General features: G+C 44.1%; 1 protein-coding gene across 7 annotated transcripts in view; it reads right to left on the bottom strand.

The window, feature by feature from the left end:
• FRMD4A (FERM domain containing 4A) overlaps window positions 1-21,104 on the bottom strand; it is a 364,998-nt gene that overhangs the window by 16,808 nt on the left and 327,086 nt on the right. For all 7 annotated transcript variants that reach the window (XM_087969199.1, XM_087969200.1, XM_087969198.1 and 4 more), the window contains exons 15-19: window positions 15,153-15,286; window positions 7,723-7,845; window positions 4,444-4,672; window positions 2,538-2,594; window positions 750-987 (exon numbers count right to left, since the gene is read on the bottom strand). In XM_087969199.1, coding sequence (XP_087825325.1) covers window positions 750-987; window positions 2,538-2,594; window positions 4,444-4,672; window positions 7,723-7,845; window positions 15,153-15,286 — 781 coding nt within the window. The remainder of the gene's footprint in view (window positions 1-749; window positions 988-2,537; window positions 2,595-4,443; window positions 4,673-7,722; window positions 7,846-15,152; window positions 15,287-21,104) is intronic.

The raw sequence follows: 21,104 nt of genomic DNA, 5'->3' as shown, positions 1-21,104 counted from the left end.
AACCTCCAGTGATGGAGCACCCATAACTTCTGGAGGGAAGCTGTTCCACTGGTTAATTGTCCTGTTAAGAAACTTCTTTTTACTTCTATGCTGGATCTGTTCTTTAATGATTTTTCCCACCCATTGCTTCATGTTTATATATAAAATTACCCAGGTTAACTCAAGATCTGTAGAAAGTGGTTACCATCATTGTTTCTTCCAGAGTTAAAAACTCAAGTTATGAAGAATGGTTGCAGGAATTGGGTGTGTCTAGTTTAATGAAAAGAAGGACTAGGGATGACTAATAGCAGTCTTCCAATATCTAAGGGGCTGCCCCCAAGAAGAGGGAGTCAAGCTATTCTCCAAAGCGCCTAAGAGAAGGACAAGGTGCAATGGGTGGAAACTCGTCAAGGATAAAGAACAACCTAGAACTAAGGGGAAACTTCCTAACAGTGAGGACAATTAACCAGTGGAACAGCTTTGCCTTCAGAAATCGTGGGTGCTCCACCACTGGAGGCTTTTAAGAAGAGACTGTCTGAAATGGTATAGGATCTCCTGCTTGAGTGGGGGGCTGGACTAGAAGACCTCCAAGGTCCCTTCCAACTGTGCTATTCTGAGAAATTTATGCAGAAGCTTTACAGAGTGCCCATTGGCACATTAATGCATGACCCTGGAATGTGCTGGCAACCCTTTGCTTTATTTCTACAATAGGGCACTCTAAAGTCCTCCAATGGTGGATGGAAAGCCCACCTCTCCTGCCCTGGACTCACCTGGAGTGGCTGTGAGAAGGACGCTTCTTCACCTTCTCGTAAGGCTCATCCAAGGAAGACTCGCTCCACATCTTGGGCTTAATGGGGGATTTGTCGTAGTCGTTCCGGTGATAGTGCATCTGCCGGAGACCCTCCAGAGATTGGGGAGGGGGAGGCCTGTTGTGCAAGGGGGGGCGAGGAGGGAGCCCTTTGTGAGGTGACTGTAAAGGGGATATTGTGCTGGTAGCCGGGCAGTCTTCTGGAATGGAAGGAGAAGAAGAGTCAGGCAACCAAGGACCGGGATCCATCAAACTGATTTAGCGCTAAAAGTCTACACACAGAAATCTTCTCAATAGCACTCAAAGGGATTTGGGTTTACTTTGTTTGGCTACATAAGGATTCTAGGCTGATGTCTCTCTTGACTCCACCCCCAAGTTCTGCTACATCTTCTCCTACAAGGAGAGAACATTTTTTAAGCCCATCTGAAGTTCATCCCAGCTCTTTAGTTTAATTACTTGACTGCCATTAAGGCACCTTTTTATCGAATGTCAACGTCATGTCACAAGGAGCCTAAGGATATAAATCCCACGAATGAGCAAAGTATGGATGAAAAAGATACATTTAATGGAGTTAGGTTCCTAGGTGGGTCTTGATGCTTGTGGAAACGGACACCCGCTATGCATGAATAAAATACTGACGTAGCATCTTCTGGTTGAACTAAAACAAGCAAGTCATCATTTTGGATCAAAAACTTGACTCCCACCCCAGTGACACCCAAATTAAAGGGTAAAATCTTTTTGAAAAATGACATTATGGGCAAGAAGATCAGCCAATTAAGGTAGGTCGAAAAATTACTTGAAACACAGGGAGTTGGAGTATATTTAAAATGAATCCAGCTCCATAGCCTCTTCCCTATATTTTCATGCTATCCCCAAAACTAAGGAAGACAAATACTAATCCCCCACAAGGGACAAAGTGCCCCCAGACAGGAGATCTGCAGATAAGCTCCTGCCTCACTTCCTATAATCCAGCTCAAGATACAGATCACGCCAAAATGGGTGCGACAGAGAGATCATTGGACCAAAATCATTTAGCCCAAGCACTGATGTATGGTGGTTGGAAACAAAGGTTCTCTCTTTATTCTTTTGATGTGCCGCTGCCTTTTAAAATGGTTTTTGTTTTTGCAATGACAGCATTCTTATCAAATGCAAAAGATGGTAAGTGTTCTGACCCAGCTCCCCAAACACGACAAAACCTCTGACCCGAACTCAAAAGATTCCTTTATTAGGAGCGCCAGCAGCCTCGGCAAAAAATTTCTCTCTCACTGCAGGCTAACAATTCCATCCAGCGAGGAGATGAATACTCGTCTGCCACACCCATTCATCTCCGCCCCCTGCCTTTTATCCCCAGAGCTAGGGCAGGGCTTTGCTAGCAGTGGTGGCTCTTCCGTCCCGAGGACCGGCCCATAGATCTCCACTGCTCTCCTCTCCTCTGCCTTCTGTGCATCTATGCATCAGGCACTGGACCCAGCTGTCCTCCTCTTCCTCATCAGCCACCTCCAGACCTGGGGGCTCTTGACTCTCCATCTGAGGGCTGACGGATGGCCCAGGCTCCGCCTCTGTCTCTCTCTCTCTCTCTCTCCCCCTGACAGCTCCATTCCCTCTTCCCCCTTAGAGCTCCCAGGTTGCCCTAATGCTGACCCTGACTCCTTCACCACCTCCTCCTCCTCCTCCTCCTCTGATTCGGTGACTGGAGGGGCCGGCAGCTGACAGGCCAAAACAATTCGTCTCCAACATTTTTTTTACCTACCGTCTTCCAGAACATGAGCGTCCGAGAGGGAGCTATCTTCACTGGCAATGTTTCCATCTAGGAAGCCAAGAGACCACAGAGGAGATCCAGTCAACAAGGAAGTGGAATCGGCGTTGATACCCCAACAGTCAGATAATGAAAGACGTGCTATCTTTCTCCAGATCCATCCCATTAGCCAAAGGATGGGCAACCTCTAGGTGTTCCGGTACTATAATTCCCAACTGCCCTAGCAAGTCTTGCCAGTGACCAGGGACTCTAGTGGATGTAGGACAGCAAAGATGGAAGGCCACCTGTTTCTCCAGGGTTTCTCCAGCATCCCATTTCTCCTCTACAAATGTTTCCAGGAAATGCATGTAGACGATAATTTGACTACTGCCTCTAAACAATGAAATTCATTGATGATAAACAGCCACTGATTTATCATTAATTTGACTTAAGACCATTCGTTTAGTGACTGTTTGAACTTATGAGGCACTGAAAATGGTTTACTTATGACTAGTTCTCGCTCTTATGACCATTGCAGGGATGCTGCCATCAGATAATCAGAATTTGGATGCTTAGCAACCATGATGGTTGCCACATGACATGGATCATCATTTACAACCTTTCCGGAGGAACCTCTGACAAGCAAAGTCCATGGAGGAACCTGGATTTGTTTAATAACCATGTGGTTCACTTAAAGGCCGTGGTGATTCACTTAAAGAACCGTGGCAAAAGAGGTCTTAGAATCAGGCACGATCATTTAATGGCCACATCACTTGGCAAGGGAAGTTCCAATTGTGGTTGTAAGTCAACGTATTCTTAACAGCTGTGTAAAACAGTGGCTCTTTTAACTGGGGATCTTCAAACAAAATTTCAAAGAGTCCACAACTACGTACCTATTTATCATCAGCATTTGTGGGGGTGTTGTAATCACAACTCCTCTTAGCCCATGTCGCAATTACAACAACTCTTGGTGCAAACCTGATCGGAAACGGTCTTCCACAGACATCTTTCGGTACTGAGGGATGTTTAAGCTCAGTGAAATCCCATTCATGGCTTTGTTTCTCTTATTCCCATTTTTCTTTGGTGGCTGCTCGTGTGAGATTGCAAACCCACAAAAATGCAGACTTGCAATCAGTAATTGCACTGGACCCCTGTTTCCTATTGTTACTTCCCGAATTTAATACTCAGGTGAATAGTTGCAAAGGGGTTGAAGAGGTTCTGGGCCATGAAGATGAGATGGTCCCCTGGTGGACTTAGACAATTCCTACTCTGAGAATCTCCAAACAGGGTTTCTCCATTATTTCTTCAAGCGGCCTACAAGACCCTACAATACCGTGTTTCCCCAAAATTAAGACCCTGTCTTACTTTTTATTTATTTTTTGTCACCAAAAAAGGCACCAGATCTTATTCTCGGGGGAAGTCCTCTACTGACTAACCTTACTTGCGTGCGTCATCCCGGCCTCCTTTTCGTTGTCAGGGGTCTTCAGGAACTTCTTCTTCTGTGGCCGGCAAGGCTTTTCTGAAGGCCCCTGCAGCCAATAACAGCTGATAATTCCAGATCGATCCGGAACTTTGTTATCAGCTCCAGAGGCCTTCAGGAAAGCCTTGCTAACTGCAGAAGAAATGGGCTGGCAAGGCAGGTGTCGAGGTTGCTACAACAGTCCAAAGGTAAGTAGTATGACAGCTCCACCCTCCCATCCTCACCCTAGCTTAATTTTTACCTGTGCACTCAGGTGGGTAGGATCTTAATTAGGGCTTATTTTTGGGGGGTGTAGGGCTTATATTGGGCGCATGTGTAAAAATCAAGCTAGGGCTTACTTTCAGGGTAGGTCGTATTTTGGGGGAAACAGAGTACCAACCTCTAAACCCCATCCCATCTAAAGAAAGTCTCAGGATATCACGGAAGGTCAACTGTCTTTACCATCTATGATCAGTGAAGCTCTTTGGGTTGGCTTCTTCCCCGATCGGACGCGGTACTCATTGATGGAATTTTCAATCTCCTGAAGCTTCTTCAGCGCGTTCAGATAGGAGGTCTTCCTCTGCTTCTTCAGCTTCTTGCTGACATTGGGCTCGCTGGCCAGGCGCCGAGCAGCTTCCGTGATCTGGGACTGGATGGCAAATTCCCTTTCCAAGCGTTCCAGCTCAGCTTCCTGTCCGAGAGGAAAGAAGTTTTAACGGTCAGCGTGTCTCAAGGTGTCTCCATTGGCTTCGTTTCACGGGATTGACATTGGATCAACAGAAACATAGGACTGTCCTCTATCAAGGGAAGTTGAACTTTTCTTTAAACTTCTATCATGTATCGTATAAACGATGTCTAGCTTAATGGAAAGAAGGACTGGGGGTGACATGATAGCAGTGACGGAACCTGGACTGCCATTTGTCAGAAATGGTTTAGGGTCTCCCGCTTGGGCGGGGGATTGGACTAGATGTCCTACAAGGTCCCTTCCAACTCTGAGTATCTGTTATCTGTTCCTACATCTCAAGGATTGCCCCAAAGAAGAGGGAGTCAAGGTATTCTCCAAAGCACCTGAGGGCAGGACAAGAAGCAACTAAGCAAGGAGAGAAGCAACCTAGAACTAAGGAAGAATTTCCTGACAGGTAGAACAATTAACCAGTGGAAGTTGTGGGTGCTCCATCACTGGAGGTTTTCAAGAAGAGTTTGGATAACCATTTGTCTGAAATGGTATAGGGATTTCCACCTTGAGTAAGGGGTTGGACTAGAAGTCCTCCAAGGTCCCTTCCAACTTTGTTATTCTATTCTATTTATTCTATTCTATATTCTATATTCTATATTCTATATTCTACATTCTACATTCTATATTCTATTCCTATTCTATTCCTTTCCCCAATGGATGAAATACAAATAAAAATTGAAAATTAAGGGAAGAAAAAAGAAAGGGGAAAAAAATATGAGGTACAGGGGAAGAAAGAAAAAGGCGTTGACTTGATTTTAGTACGGTACAAGATAACATTACAACCTCAATTTTTTTTTTCTAGCTTCCCCCACCATCCTGTCGGAGCTGAAGAAGCTTCTTGGATGAGAAGTGAAACGTCTTCAAAAGAAAAAACAAGGAAGTCCAGTGGCCTCCTGAAAAAAAAGCACCTTTGAGGGGAAGACCCTATTTTATTCCAGACCTAGAAACTTCCAGCGATGGAGCAATCACAAACTTCTGGAGGGAAGCCCCTCCACCGGTTGATTTGTTCTCACTGGTGGGAAGTTTCTCCTTAGTTCTAAGGTTTTCTTCTCTCCTTGATTAGAGACGAGTGATTGGAGCTTCTCCCCTTGATTGGGAATGATCCCCTCCCCTAATCCCGCTGTGGCTTTTGCACATCAAAGAGATATTTCCTATTTCAATGTATCCACCTGCATCTGAATAGAAGGGCCTGGTTTGACTTCATCCTTCATCAAGGTAATATGGCTGTCCTTGGCTCCTCTCAAAAAGCTCTTTTGATGTTTAGGATGACTCAGCACTGTTTTAAGTCCATAACTACAGCTCTTCCCTTGTTGCGTTTGGCCCAACAGCTATTATTTGTGGGTGCTTAAAAGTTTCGCTTTGAAGATTTTATAATCTCTGTCAACAGCGAGCTGATTAAAAATGCATTTCACACAATACATAAATGCTACAGCCTGTTTTCTCCCTCCCATCCACTCCGACACTTCTGCTTTCCTCCATCCTCCAAAAAAAAACCTCTCCCACATCCACAGAAAGCGAAGGATTTAAAAGCACCGATGGATTAAAAGCACCGCTCAAGCTTTATTATTTTTTTTTTAAAAAAAGTGCACTTGATCTTTGAACTGTGGATGAAGTTCACACCCCAGCTCTAAGAGTCTGAAACTTCTGAAAAGGGCTTTAAGAAGCTTTACAACCGTTGCACGTTCCAAGCAAAGAAAATGTTAAAAAACAAAATCACCAGCCTTATGAGATTCTGCAAGAAGGGATACGAGTTTGTTAGCATCCTACTTACAATCCCAGTTTGAGGTGCAGCTAAAAAAAGGTAATGTTTGTAAGGCTCGTTGCAGGCTGAAGACATCCATCTCACACTCCTTCATGCGTAACAAGGCAATATTTTATTGCCCTGGCATGTGTGTGGTTTATCAAAATTAATTAAAACACACACACACACACACAAACAGAACTGGATCGAATATCTGAAATCTTTAAAAGGCAGGTCTACAATATAAGCATCAACTTCTTTCAAATCTTTATTTAATTGATGTGTGTGTCCAGGAGAACAAGCTCCGACATCCTTAATGCAGCTAGAGACACCTTCAAAAGGAATTCTCCAGCAGACTGAAAATCCAGAACACACTCACAATAGAAGGTGTGATGGTCAGAGACACAGTTCTTTAGGTGCAATTCTTTTAACACAAGCATGTCTCCTAGGGCGTTAAAAAAAATAATCTGCTGTGTGCTCTGCGTAGGTATTGGGAAGGGAAACTGGCTGGTAAATGCCCAGCTCCGTCCAGTCGCCTCAACTTTACTCCAAATTAAGGGATTTACAAGGTCATAAAAAGAGATTTGTTTTAAAAATACCAGCCTGCCATAATCCACCTATCGGTTAGCTCAACTGCTGCATTTTTTTTTCAGAGTTAGGATTATTAAGAACAGCCCAAGTAGAGTGCATAGAAAGAGTCAAATTAAAAGGAAGGCTAAATATCTCGGCAGGTTCTCAGTCATCCAGGTCAGGATTGTCCCAAAGCTGCTTTTCCAAAAGGCAAATGTGGATTTTTTTCCTTTTCTTGAAAAACCCTTCTGAAGAACTGGCAGAAGCTTCTTGGATGAGAAGTGAAATGCTTTCAAGGAAAAGGATAGCCCAAGAAAGTCCAGTTTCCTTTTGGAAAAGCACTTTGGGGACAGTCAAGGGAGGGAGAAGGTTTGCTAAACCCATCTGCTTCAAATCCATCTCCTCCTAACTTCCACCTCGAAAGCCGGACTGGTAGATGGTGAGGCTGGTCCTTCAGCAAACAGCAGGAGGAGGTGAGCAAGTATGGTTTAATGATCGATCCACGGGATCTCTTTTTGGGGTTGGGTTCCATGTCAGTTTGGTCTCCCTCACCAGCCAACATGAACTCATAGCACGGCAATAAATAGATGGACGAAAGAAGGACAGAAAAAGAGGGATGACAGGGTGGCTGGATTTTCCAGAGCCTTGTAGCAACCAAGTATTTGGCCATCGTAGTGCACCGTGGGTCGTTTACCTCTCCCTTGGGTAGCATTTTCTGTTCATCCAGTTTAAAAGAAGTACCAATTCTTCTCCTCACGCTTGGGGGCTCCTCCCCCGGGTTGAGGGGATACTCCCTCGGCAGTTTTCCAGTAAGTTCCTGAAAGCACATAGCAAAGCCAGGAGTTAATTCGCAGGGATCTTTGGGACCCTGCCTCAAATGGATGTAAAACAAGCTTAACAACATTGAATCCATGCTGGCGTTCTGACCCAAACCTAGTTCCGAGAGAGCAAACACAAGACAAAGGCAGCAGTACAACCTTTTAATGTTTCATCTTATGAACCCTGTTCCTTCACAGATAAAAGGCTGCTTCCAACTAATTAGCTTTGACAAGAAAGAGCCTTGCCAAGTTTTTGCCAGGCTGCCAAAAAAGCAACAGATAAGAAATAATTTACAACACAAGAGTCTTCAAATACCAACTGGAATGTCCACGAGGCTGAGTTTCAAAACGTCTTTGCCTTCTGCAAAGTATGTTCATTTCATAGCTGGCTTTTATCTTCTTGAAGGAGGGGCCATTACCTTGCAGCCTTACTCCCGAGTCGCCCATGCTGTTGCAACTGCTCTTTCCTGCAAGCAGCCCTGCACTTGGCACAGGCTCCTCAGAACCTCCTCATCGCTGCTGCCAGCCCCCACAATCTCTGAAGGCAGCAGTCCACTCCCTAATGCTCCTGGCACTTCATCTGAGTCCTCGCTGTCCTCAGCCGTCCGCACCTGCGGCCGGCTAACCACAACAGCTGGGACCTTTCAGGAATCCACCAATGTATTTGCAAAAGAGGGCAAAGAATATGGTGGTAACCTCCCCACCCAGTTGCAAGAGACTGAAGTCATTCCTGGGGTGGGCCAGGGGCCCAAGATGGTGGGTCCAACTGAATGATCAAAGACCCACCCCTTGGTGCTTGACTTAAAAAAAGGGTCTTCAAACTTGGAAAGTTTAAGACTTATGGACTTCCAACTCCCAGAATTCCTGAGCTAATATGACTGGAGGAGGAATTCTGGGAGTTGAAGTCCACAACTCTTAAAGCTGTCAAGTTTGAAGGCCCTTGACTTAAACCCCCAATTTAAAGACCCATGTGAAATCTATCTTCCTTCCTTCCTTCCTTCCTTCCTTCCTTCCTTCCTTCCTTTCTTTCTTTCTTTCTTTCTTTCTTTCTTTCTTTCCTTTCTTTTTCTTTCTTTCTCTTATTTCTTTCTCTCTTTCTTTTCTTCCTTCCTTTCCTTCCTTCCTTTCTCTCTCTTTCTTTCCTTCCCACCCTTCTTCCTTCCTCCTCCTCCTCCCTTCTCTCTTTTCCCCTCTCATGTCTACCCACCTGTCTGTCTGACAAATTTATATGGTTTCATTTAACTCCAGCTCTCCCATTCTTGACTCACTCTTCATCTAAAAATCAATTGCTTGCAGCCCCAGAAATGATGGTTGAGATGTACATACGTCTATAAGTTTACATCTCCTTTGTACTTTAAAAATAATTTATATCTTTCCTAACGTTCTTGGGCATTTGGGGGATAAGTCGCTCGGGTAAAACAATAGCTTCATAAATTTGTCTGCCACGTACTCTTTCATTCAGTGTAAAAACATTGGCTTTGTGTCTGATTTGATCAAGTGCTAAATTCCAAATTACGTTGGCATAGAGCGAGGCTGGGCAGGACCAGAAGCAAAGAGTTGAAAACCAGGCTGGCGTGTTACGAGAACAATACCGAGGTGCCAACCATTCTTCTATGAGAAATGAATCATTTACGAGGGTGCCAAGCTGGGGAATAGAAAGAGGACCAAATAAAACCAATCAGAATACAGCTGGAAGGGACCTTGGAGGTCTTCTAGTCCAACCCCCTGCTCAGGCAAGAAACTTATTTCAGACAAATGGTTGTCCAATCTCTTCATAAAAGCCTCCAGTGATGAAGCACCCACAACTTCTGGTGGCAAGCAGTTCCACTGGTTAACTATCCTCACTGTGAGGAAATTTCTCCTTAATTCCAGGTTGCTTCTCTCCTTGACTAGTTTCCACCCATTGCTTCTTGTCCTGCCTCTTCTGCTGCTTTGGAAAATAAGTTGACCCCCTCTTCTTTGAGGCAACCCCTCAAATATTGGAATAATTGCTATCATGTCACCCCTAAGTTCTTCTCTTGGTTAATCTCGGTTTAAAAACAGTTTATGTCGCCCTCAAAAACCAAATCCATTTCCCACCCCCCAATTGTCGGCAGCAGTCTATATTTCCACTTCTTAAATTTTCTATGCGATGAGGTTATCAAAAAAACAAAACAAAAAAACCACAAAACCCACTGCCCTCCTTCAAGGTCTTAAAATTTGCAAAAAGCCGTCTTCACGTTCCGATTTCAGAAACGCACATGCGAGATGATTTGGGCCGGCTGCAAGTAAATGAATTCGTCTTGAACTTGGTTTTTATTTTTATTTTTTTGGGTGTAAAAAGACACACAGAGGAGAGAAAACAATGCCAGGCTTGTTAGCATCCAGGTTCCTGTAATTTAAGCAGAGCGAGTAACCGAAGGGAAGCCTGCAGAAACTCGATGCTCGGCTGTTGCAAGTAGTTGGAGGGGGGTTGGTTTATAGACTTAATTCCCACAGGAAAATCGATGTCTTTGGAGTGATTTATGGCTGAGTAACAAGAGAGTTTAGAGCGGGATTAGAGGAGGATTAATTTACTTACATGCTTGGGGGGGGGCTGTTTTAAGCAAGAATGTTAAGGCATCCCCCCCTTCTGGTGACCTCTGCTGACCTCTTACACTGTCACACTCTCCAACCCAAGGGGGAATTTAAGGAAAAAAAGAAAAAAGAAAAGAAATGAGCCTATGAGGTTGAACTGGTCAAGCATTTCTTGCTGTCTTCCTTGTTTGTTTTTAATTTCCGTCCATTGACAGGATTTAGGAAATCTTATTTATTTATTTTTATTTTATTTATTTGTTTGCCGAGCATGCACTAGATAACAGATATAAATATAAACATGATACTATGTTTATACTTATGACTATTATTAAGTGTTGTACCTGATGATTCTGGACTCTTGACGAATGTATCTTTTCTTTTCATGCACACTGGCAGCATTTGCACCAAGACAAATTCCTTGTGTGTCCAATCACACTTGGCCAATAAAGAATTCTCTTCTCTTCTCTTCTCTTCTCTTCTCTTCTCTTCTCTTCTCTTCTCTTCTAATTCTTCATTCCAATATCTATTCTATTGTATTCTATTTCTATTCTATTCTGACTATCACTAGGTATTGTATCTTATGATTCTAGATGAATGTATTTTATTTTTTATCTTATGTACACTGAGAGCATTTGCACCAAAGACAGGTTCCTTGTGTGTCCAATCACACTTGGCCAAGAAAGAATTCTATTCTATTCTATTCTATTCTATTCTATTCTATTCTATTCTATTCTATTCTATTCTATTCTATTCTATTTACATGAAATGGATAAGAATAAAAAGGAGACATTAGGACAGGGACGGTAGGCATGTTGGGTGCTTATGCACGCCCCTTGCAGACCTCTTAGGAATGGGGTGAGGTCAACAGTTGATAATTTTACGTACTACGCTTAGGTCAGACAGAAGGCGGCGTAGTTTTAGGTTGTCTAAGCCTAAAATTTCAACTCAGGAGGCATAAGGTGTTCTGTTGCAAGTAGAGGAGTGGAGGACTCTTCTCGTGAAATATCTCTGGACTCTCTCGACTGTGTTAATATCCGATATGCAGTGCGGGTTCCAGACTGATGAGCTGGATTCGAGGATTGGTCTAGCAAAATCAATGGAAAGATCCTGTTGTTGGATAGTTGTTGTGATTTGCCGGTAGCCTGTGCACATGGCAGCAGAATCGGACAGTGGGGAAGAACGGGGACCAGTCCAGGAGTCTGGAGAGGACTCGGACGAGGGTCCTGCGTCCGATGCAGAGATGGGGCCAGGACCATCTGGGAGTGGAGTGCTGCCTCCGGAGCCTCTAGAGTCTGGCAGTAGCGAGGAAGAGGAATAAGGGGAGCTTGTTCCCAGTGCGTGTATGCACAGAGTTTCCAGAAGGCAAGAGCAGCTAAGAAAAAAGGGGCAACTCAGGAGTAAGGCTTGGAGGTGATTGCCTCTCCCATAAGGGATTAAGGACAGGCAAAGGGAGAGAAACCTTTGCAGGAAGCAAAGTTGTTCGCTCTGTTCAGATTAAACCTGGAAGCTCTGTGTGGACTTTGTGCCCCATTTAGCTTTTTATAATTCATTTGGCACTTTAGTTGTTGGCAGCAATTCAAAGGAGAGAAAGGTGGGTGCTTATCTCGAGGGACTGTTTGGGACAGGCTAGGAATGAACATAATTCCCAGCATTGAAATAAAATGAGAGTTGTTTTAACTAAGCGTGTGCTTAATTATGGTCTCAGGAAGCCTTGGTCAGAATAATAGTGTTGTGTTTAAAGGTGCAACGACTTACGTCCGGGTGTCACACTCACGACCATGGCAGCATCCCTGGGTGTGTGTGTCATGTGATCAAAAATTGAGAAGCTTGGCAACTGGCATGTACTTTTGACAGTTGCAGTGTCCTGGGGGTGTGGGGGGGGGGTTTGTCACGCCACCCCCTTTTTGCGACCTTTGGACATTTCCGATTCACTTAACAACCAGGTGACTAACTTTAACAAATGGTGATTCACTGAACCGCAGTGGCAAGAAAAGGTTGTAAAAACAGGGCAAACCGTCTCGCTCAGCGATGGAAATTTTGGGCTCAAATGGCAGTCGTTAAGGCGAGGACTAACGGGGAACCAGTCATGGAAAATATATGCCGCTCTATCCGTGGAATTTGGAAGGAACAGAGACCGAACAAGATTTTTCAAGAATCAGGTGCTGGCTGATCTATGCTGCTTTTTCCTCTTTTTAGGGGACAAAAATTATGCAAGATGAGACAAATAGATTTCATGTTCACAAGGTAGAAAACTTGCTGAGTTTCCTGCCGAAGCAGGATAGAGGGAAAAATAATTGAAAAAAATATTTGAATGTGCAGAAATGACAAGATTAACATTAGCAATCAAAGAAAAAGAAGAATCTGAATATTAATTACATGGTATGGGACTGTGTTTTATAAATGGCTGGAAAATAAAATTAATTAAAAGGGATTAGACATCATTACAAAGCAATAAGAGAAACTAGTGTAATAGATATACTGTATTTTACTTATGTTATACTGTATATATGGGAATGTGATTATCATTATTATTATTATTATTATTATTATTATTATTATTATTATTATTATTATTATCATCATCATCATTATCATCATCATTATTATTATTATATGGCTATACAGTTAAGAAGAATATTATTAGTAATTGTTAAGCACATGAAATATGTACCTAATCAACACACGATTGAAATTGAATGGATTTATTGCATGTTAAAAAAATTTAAAAATATAATTAAAAAAACAAAAACAAGGTGGAAAACTTTGCCGAGTTTCCTGCCGAAGCAAAATTTAAATCGTCCGGACAATCATTTAAAATAAATACAAACAACCTTTTTAATTACATTGGTCTGCAAGAGTAATAAAATTTAATGACTGCAACTCAGTCAAATGCATATTTAATTATGGATCATCTAACTATTTTTCCATGCCTGTCGGTCCCTTAAGGAGAAAGGTGCGGTATAAATCAGATAAACAAACAAACTGCACACTCATCTGCGCCCAGCGAATAAAAACTGGATCCATTTCAATTAAACTCAGGCCTGCGGTATATTAAAAGAGTCAAATCTGCCCTTTGGCCTTCCTATTTATAGGAGACGAACCAGGCAGGGCCCAGGGGTGTGGTCAAAGGCTTCATTTCCCACACTATTTTTTTAATTGTCTATTTTAACACAACGGGCAAGGCATTCATTCCCGGGCTGATTCGTCCTTCTATCTTCTGGAGAAAAAGGGCTGATTTATTTTATTTTATTCAGATGATTTGATGACAGCCATGGAGAGAATTCAGATAGGATAGCAGCGGTGGGATTCCAATTTTTTTTAATTACAGGTTGTGTGGGTGTGGCTTGGTGGGCGTGGCAGGGGAAGGATATACTGTAAAATCCCCCTTCCCTCCCCCACCCCACTGACCTGCTTTCCAGCTCCGTTCTCCTGGGCAGGGCAACCAAAGGAGACTCAGCCGATCAGCTGGGGCTCGATGGGAGGCAGAGAATAGATGGGGTTGGCGGGGCCAGTCAGAGGTGGGATTGGCCGGTTCTCCAAACTACTCAAAATTTCTGCTACCGGTTCTCTAGAACAGGTCCAAACCGGCCGAAGACCACCTCTGGAGGATAGCCATGATCCTCTGAAAGGATCATGTTGGGCCCAACTAACCTCAAGGGTAGGATTATAAGCATCTCTGCTGCCCCTCCCAACGCTCCCAATACAAGAATGGATGGAAAGCGATGGGAGTTAGCAGAGAGCAAAATTGTCTGCTTTAATTAGAGAAAAGATCCCATCCAGCTTTGCTTCTACTTGGAAACCATTTCTGGACTTTGTGCTTGAGACAGGAAAAAAAAACAACTGACATTGAGTTTTGCTGATTTGTACAGTTGGTTGTTATAGAATTGTTGTAGTATTTGTTAAATTGGTGAAGTTAAAAAATGGAGGTTGTAATTTTATTCTGTGGTTATTATGCTCAAAAAGTTGGATCTTTTCTTTCCTTTTCCTTCCTTTCTTTTCCCCTTCCTCCTTTCCTTTCCTTTCCTCTTCCCTTCCTTTTCCCTTTTCCCTTCTTCCTTTCCTTTCCTTTCCTTTCCATTTCCTTCCTTTCCTTTCCTTTTCCATTCTCCTTTCCTTTTCCCTTCCTCCTTTCCCTTCCTTCCTTTCCTTTCCTTTCCTCTTCCCTTCCTTTTCCCTTTTCCCTTCTTCCTTTCCTTTCCATTTCCTTCCTTTCCTTTCCTTTCCTTTCCTCTTCCCTTCCTCCTTTCCTTTCCTTTCCTCTTCCCTTCCTCCTTTCCTTTCCGTTCCCCTTCCTCATTTCCTTTCCTTTTCCATTCCTCCTTTCCTTTCCCCTTCCTCCTTTCCTTTCCTTTCCTTTCCTTTTCCCTTCCTCCTTTCCTTTCCATTCCATTTCCTTCCTTTCCTTTCCTTTCCCTTCCTCCTTTCCTTTCCTTTCCTTTCCTTTCCTCTTCCTCCTTTCCTTTCCTTTCCTTTCCTTTTCCCTTCCTCCTTTCCTTTCCATTCCATTTCCTTCCTTTCCTTTCCTTTCCCCTTCCTCCTTTCCTTTCCTTTCCTTTCCTCTTCCTCCTTTCCTTTCCTTTCCTTTCCTTTCCTTTCCTTTCCCCTTCCTCCTTTCTCTTCCTCTCCTTCCCTTCCCTTTGCCCCTGCACCTATGCCGCTCTTCCCCTTCCCTATTTCCCCGTCATCCTTATTTTCATAATTCGATTGCGTGAACCACGTGCTTTCAAAGGGAAGCATCTCTGCTGCTTACCGCTTCCCGGAGACACAGCTTCTTCAGTTCCTCCAGGCGTTGGCGCAGCGTCTCCTCCAGGGCTTCTTGTCTGGATTTTAAGGCAGCCAGCATGTCTTTCTTGGCAGACTGAGAACTGTCGGACTCTTGAGAACCTGTTGGGGAACAACGGTGGCGTTAGTGCAGCTGACACACCTCTGCAGCCAGGTGGGATGGCTTTCGGACAACAAAACGGGACAACCAAACTGGAGAGATATTGCATCGACTCGATTGAGCTGTGATGCTGGAGAAAGGGTCTTCTTTGGACAGCAAAGGTGACCAACAAGCCAGCATCAGAGCGTACAACACCAGACGTGTCACTGGGAGGCAAACATCAGAAAAGTCTCACTTACTTTGGCCATGTCATGCAAGGGAATTCACTGGAGAAAGCAATGAGGTTGGGAAGAGTTAGCAATAAAAGGAAACCAGGCCGCCAAAGACCAAGATAGTTGGACACCATCAAAGCTGAAACCGACCAGCGCATAGAACGACTCAAAGAAGCAGTGCAACATCAGAAGATGTGGAGACACCTGGCCCAGAGAAATGGCCAAGATTCGGCACGACTGAAACTTGGCATGGCAACTGAAACCTGGGTCTGTCTAAACTAGTGAAGGACCAGGGGGGACAGGAGAGCAGTCTTCCAATATTTGAGGGGCTGCCACAGAGAGGAGGAAGGGGGTCAAGCTATTTTCTAAAGCGCCTTTGGCCAGATGAGGAATAACGGGTGGAAAACTGATCAAGGAGAGATTCAACCTAGAAATAAGGAGGAATTTTCTGACAGTGAGGACCATCAACCTGTGGAGGAGCTTGTGGCAGCTTCCTCACTTGAGACTTTCAAGAAGAGATTGGACTCCCATCTGTCAGAAATGGTGTAAGGTCTCCTGCTTGGGCAGGGGGCTGGACTAGAAGACCTCCAAGGTCCCTTCCAGATCTATTCTGATATCATCATCATCATCATCATCATCGAGAAACTTCCTAACAGTGAGAACAAATAACCAGTGGGACAGCTTGCCTTTCAGAAGCTGTGGCTGCTGCATCACTGGAGGTTTTTAAGAAGAGATTGCACAGCCACTTGTCTGGAATAGTAGACAGTCTCCTGCTTGAGCAGTGGGCTGGACTAGAAGACCTCACAGGTCCCTTCCAGCTCTGTTCTGATCGATTGCTCACAAGCGTCCATGTCCCTTGACTCAAACTGGGTTTACAGTAGCAATCTGTGTCTATCACACCCCCCATTGCAATAACCGAAACAGGCCTTGTGTGCAAGTTGCATTTCCATGATTAGGGAGACCGTGGAGTATAGGAGTATACGTCTTGGATGTGGTACACATGGAAAACAAACCAGCACCTTCCAAGCATTCCCACAACCAACAGGAATGTGAGCATCCTGAAGGAGGCTAGATGTGCATTCCCCGACGTAAAAACGTTTTGTTTTTAGCAAAACACAGGAAAATTCCACAACTGAGATAGCAGTGCTTCTGCCAAGCTCAAAATAGGAAACAGGAAAACTGGAAGTCCATCAGGGACTTCCATCCAGGAAGGTCAGAATTCAGCAATATGGAGTTGTGATCCTTTGACATCAAAAAGTTTTGCAACTCTCTGCCAAACTGACATCATCAAGGCCCGGACGGGTTTTCAGCTCTAACTATATGTCTTTGCTAGTCTCTTACTCACAGCCTCGCCATCTTCCCACGCCGTGTTCAGAAATTATTAATTTACGTTGGATTTCTTCAGGGTTCCCTAATAGCAGGATTTCAAATTAAAACACCCACACAAGTTGACAAGGGTTTGACAATGTTGTAATGCTGAAGGGAAGGCATCTTTTTGTCCTACAAAGGTGCAGTAGGAGTGTGACAGCATGACGAAAGGGGACTCACATACACACACAAACACACAAATCGATGGGTGTAGGCATTTACAAAATGTGATCTGTCAGTTCATTCTCTAAAGTGCTATTTTTCAATCCTGGCAACTTTAAGATGAATGGATTTCAATTCCCAGAATTCCCCAGCTGGCTGGGGAATTCTGGGAATTGACGTTCCACACATCTTAAAGTTGCCAAGGTTGAGAACATATTGCTTTAACTTCCGTACTGGCCCCACCACCCATTGCCTCAATGTTTAAACATCTGAATGCATTCCTGAATAAATTTGAGCTATTGCTGTGTCTGCCTTTAAAAAAAACTTTTTTAGGGATGGTTAAATGGAAAACATACAGTATTCACTCTGGAAAACAAATGATGCTTCACGATAGTAGCATGATTTGTAAAATGACAGCTTTCCGAGATTCGAAAAGGGATAGACAGGAGAAGCTGATGATCAAACCTTCTGTTCATATTCTGCCATAAAATACACAGAATAATCTATATATTTGTTGTAATAGTTTTGATTTATTGAAAGATATCATTTATCAACTGGTTTGCAGCCTATCATATGAGGACCAGGTACATTTAGAAATGGATAGATAGATAGACTGATGGATGGATGGATGGATGATGCATGATAGAAGATAGATAGAGATAGATAGATAGATAGATATATGATGCATGATAGAAGATAGATCAATAGAGATAGATGATAGATAGAAGATATAGATAGATGATGCATGATAGAAGATAGATCAATAGAGATAGATGATAGATAGAAGATAGAGATAGATAGATGATGCATGATAGAAGATAGATCAATAGAGATTGATAGATAATTGATAGACAGAGATGATGTGTGATAGAAGATAGATAGATAAATAGATGATGCATGATAGCAGATAGATAGATAGATAGATAGATAGATAGATGATAGATAGGTAGATAGATGATGTATGATAGATAGAAGATAGATCAACAGAGATTGATAGATGATAGATAGATAGACAGAGAGATGATACATGATAGATAGAAGATAGATAGATAGATGGGATGTAGATAGAGATACAAATGCAGATTTAAAGGGGTGATATTCGTAACATATACTTCATTTTTCTGCTTAAAGAAAAACTGATGTTTATATTCCCCGCAAACTTTCTTAAAATGTTTTTTTTGCCACTCATTTTGCCATCAACCAATCCCTCATTTCACTGTAGATTTTTTACTATCTACTTGCGAGAGTTAAGGGTTACTGAAGAAAGAATACCCGATACCATGAGAGAGCTTTGGAGAGCAGATGAAACAAACCTGCCTCTGGGGAAGTGGACAGAACAATAGCCCAGAAAGAAGGAAACGATCCCAGCATCAGCCAGATGACATCACTACAGAGTCCAGATGTGCAACCCTCCCTGGCCTCTTTAATGGAGTTGTTATTTAAAGATGTGTTTTGTACACATCTCACGCCAAGCGCAATTAACGCAGCCATCCAGGTGCGTCCCTTGCAGATTTCTAGCTGACCGAAATCTAACAGAGCAGGACGGGACCTTGGAGGTCTTCTAGTCTAACCCCCTGCTCAAGCAGGAGACCCTATGCCATTCCAGACAAACGGAGGTCCAATCCCTTCTTAAAAGCCTCCAGTGATGGAGCAGCCACAACTTCTGGTACCACTGGTGAATTGTTCTCACGGTTATGAAATTCATCCTTAGTCCCAGGTTCCTTCTCTCCTTGATGAGGTTCCATCCGTTGCTCCTTGTTGTGCCTTCAGGTGCCTTGGAGAATAGCTTGACCCCCCTCCTCCTATCTGGGGCAGCCCCTCAAATATTGGAAGTCTGCTATCATGTCACCGCTCGTCCTTCTCTTCCCTAGACTAGCCAGGCCCAGTTCCTGCAACTGTTTTGAGCATCCAGTCCCCTCATCATCCTGGTTGCTCTTCTCTGCACTCTTTCTAGAGTCTCAACCTCGTGTTTATACCATAGTGACCAAAACTGGACGCAGCATTCCAAGTGTGGTCTTACCAAGGCCTTATAAAGCGGTACGCCCAGTGGTGGGATTCAACCGGTCCGCACCACTTCGGCCGAACCAGTTGTTAAATTGCTGGCTGGCCCCTGTAAGGAGTGCCTTACACGCCCCGTTTTGGCTCCCAGGTAAGTGCAGGGAGGCCCGCTAGGCTGAAAACAGGGTGCGGAGGACGTAGTGTGGCCTCCCTTTGTGGCCCATTTTTGCTCCCGGGGGTGGTGGTGGTGCGGGAGGCCGAGTGCTGCTTTGGCCATGTCCACCCAGCTGGTTATTAGGGCAGAGAACTGGTTGTTAAATTATTTGAATCCCACCACTGGGAACATCCATCTGGAAACCTCTGTTGAGTTGCTGGAGGTGGCAGCCCAGCAGAGGTGGGATTCAGCTGGTTCTGAAGAACGGGTAGCGTAAACGTTGAGTAGTTGGGAGAACCAGTAAATCCCACCTCTGTGCCCTGCAGAGGAGAACGGAGCTGGAAAGCAGGTTAGTGGGGTGGGGAGGGAATGGGGTTTTGCAGTATCCTTCCTCTTGCCATGCCCATCAAGCTAAGCCACACCCACGGAATTGGTGGTAAAAAATTTTTTGAATCCCACCACTGATATAGATAGAAGATAGATAGACAGACATACAATATAGATGATAGATAGATGATATAGATAGATATTCATTAACAATAGACAGATAGAAATGATAGGTAGATATAGATCAGAGGTGGCATTCAGCTGGTTCAGACCAGATCTGGAGAACTGGTAGTGGAAATTTTGAGCAATCCCATCTCTGACTGGCCCCGCCAACCCCACCTCTTCTCTGTCTCCTGATCGGCTGGGTCTTCTTTGGTTGCTCCGCACAGGAGAACGGAGCTGGAAAGCAGGTTAGTGGGGTTGGGGAGGGAATGGGGATTTTGCAATAACCCTTTGCCACACTCACCAAGCCATGCCCACCAAGCCACACCAAGCCACGCCCACAGAACCGGTAGTAAAAATTTTCTGAATCCCACCACTGGGTACATCCATCTGGAAACCTTTGTTGAATTGCTGGAGATGGCAGCCCAGGGACTACTAGGTGCTTTTGCTCCGATTCCCCGCTCCAGGAAGTCACCGAGGAATGAAATGTCACCGCCAAAGAGCCAGTATCTCACAACCCTTGACTCACAAATAGGATTTCCTTCACCACAGAGCAAAGGGCTGAGATAACGGCTGAGAGACCATCTGGACTTACTCAGCACCGGATACGCATATATTCTCTCTCTCTCTCTCTCTCTCTCTCTCTCTCTCTCTCTCTCTCTCTCTCTCTCTCTCTCTCTCTCTCTCTCTTGCTTGTCTGCAGCCTTGGCGACGGGTTAACCGGTGTTATTCATCAAGCGAGAGAGGCTTCCCGTGTATCAGGAAGTTCACGTCCAAGATTTGGCGATGAGAAACGGATCGCTCACTGGATAACACCCAGGAGGAAATTCCCACCGGGAGGCCGAGAGCCAGCTGAAATGTTAAATGGGGCTGCCTTGCAAAAAAACAAAACCCACAGAAAGCAAAAGAAGAAACCCACAAAAAGCATTTTAACTATGTGTGCGACCAGCCGGGGCAATTTTGTCGGTCTTCAGAACATGGGGGGCGATGGGGAGGTTTTTTTGCATTTGGCTGCCTTTGCTTTTAGCCCCAAACACAACATACTGCACAGGAGGCCCTCAACTTACAACAGTTCCGTTTAGGGACCGTTCCATGTTACAACGGCACTGAAAAAAGGGACTTACGACCGTTTTTCATGCTTACAACCGTCGTCCCATCCCCATAGTCACGGGATCAAAATTCAGATGCTTGACATTGGATTCATGTTTATGATGGCAAAACTCACTGAGCTGTCTCGCTTAGCGACAGAAATTTTGGGCTCAATTGTTTTGTAAGTCAAGATGTATCTCTCCCACCCCTCCACATTCTCCTAGGTAGGAACTTTTCTGTACGCCGAAAACAACATTTGTCTTTGAGTAAAATACAACTGGCGACAGAATGAAAGTTCCTTAATTTTTTAATTTAAGCAGATCTTTTTATTATAAATGCTGCTGTCTG

Source organism: Notechis scutatus, chromosome 6 (genome assembly GCF_049901735.1).
Source record: "Notechis scutatus isolate UNSWTSFEM ecotype Mainland chromosome 6, rNotScu1.2, whole genome shotgun sequence".
NCBI classification, from domain to species: domain Eukaryota; kingdom Metazoa; phylum Chordata; class Lepidosauria; order Squamata; family Elapidae; genus Notechis; species Notechis scutatus.
This window is presented reverse-complemented; position numbering and strand designations above follow the sequence as displayed.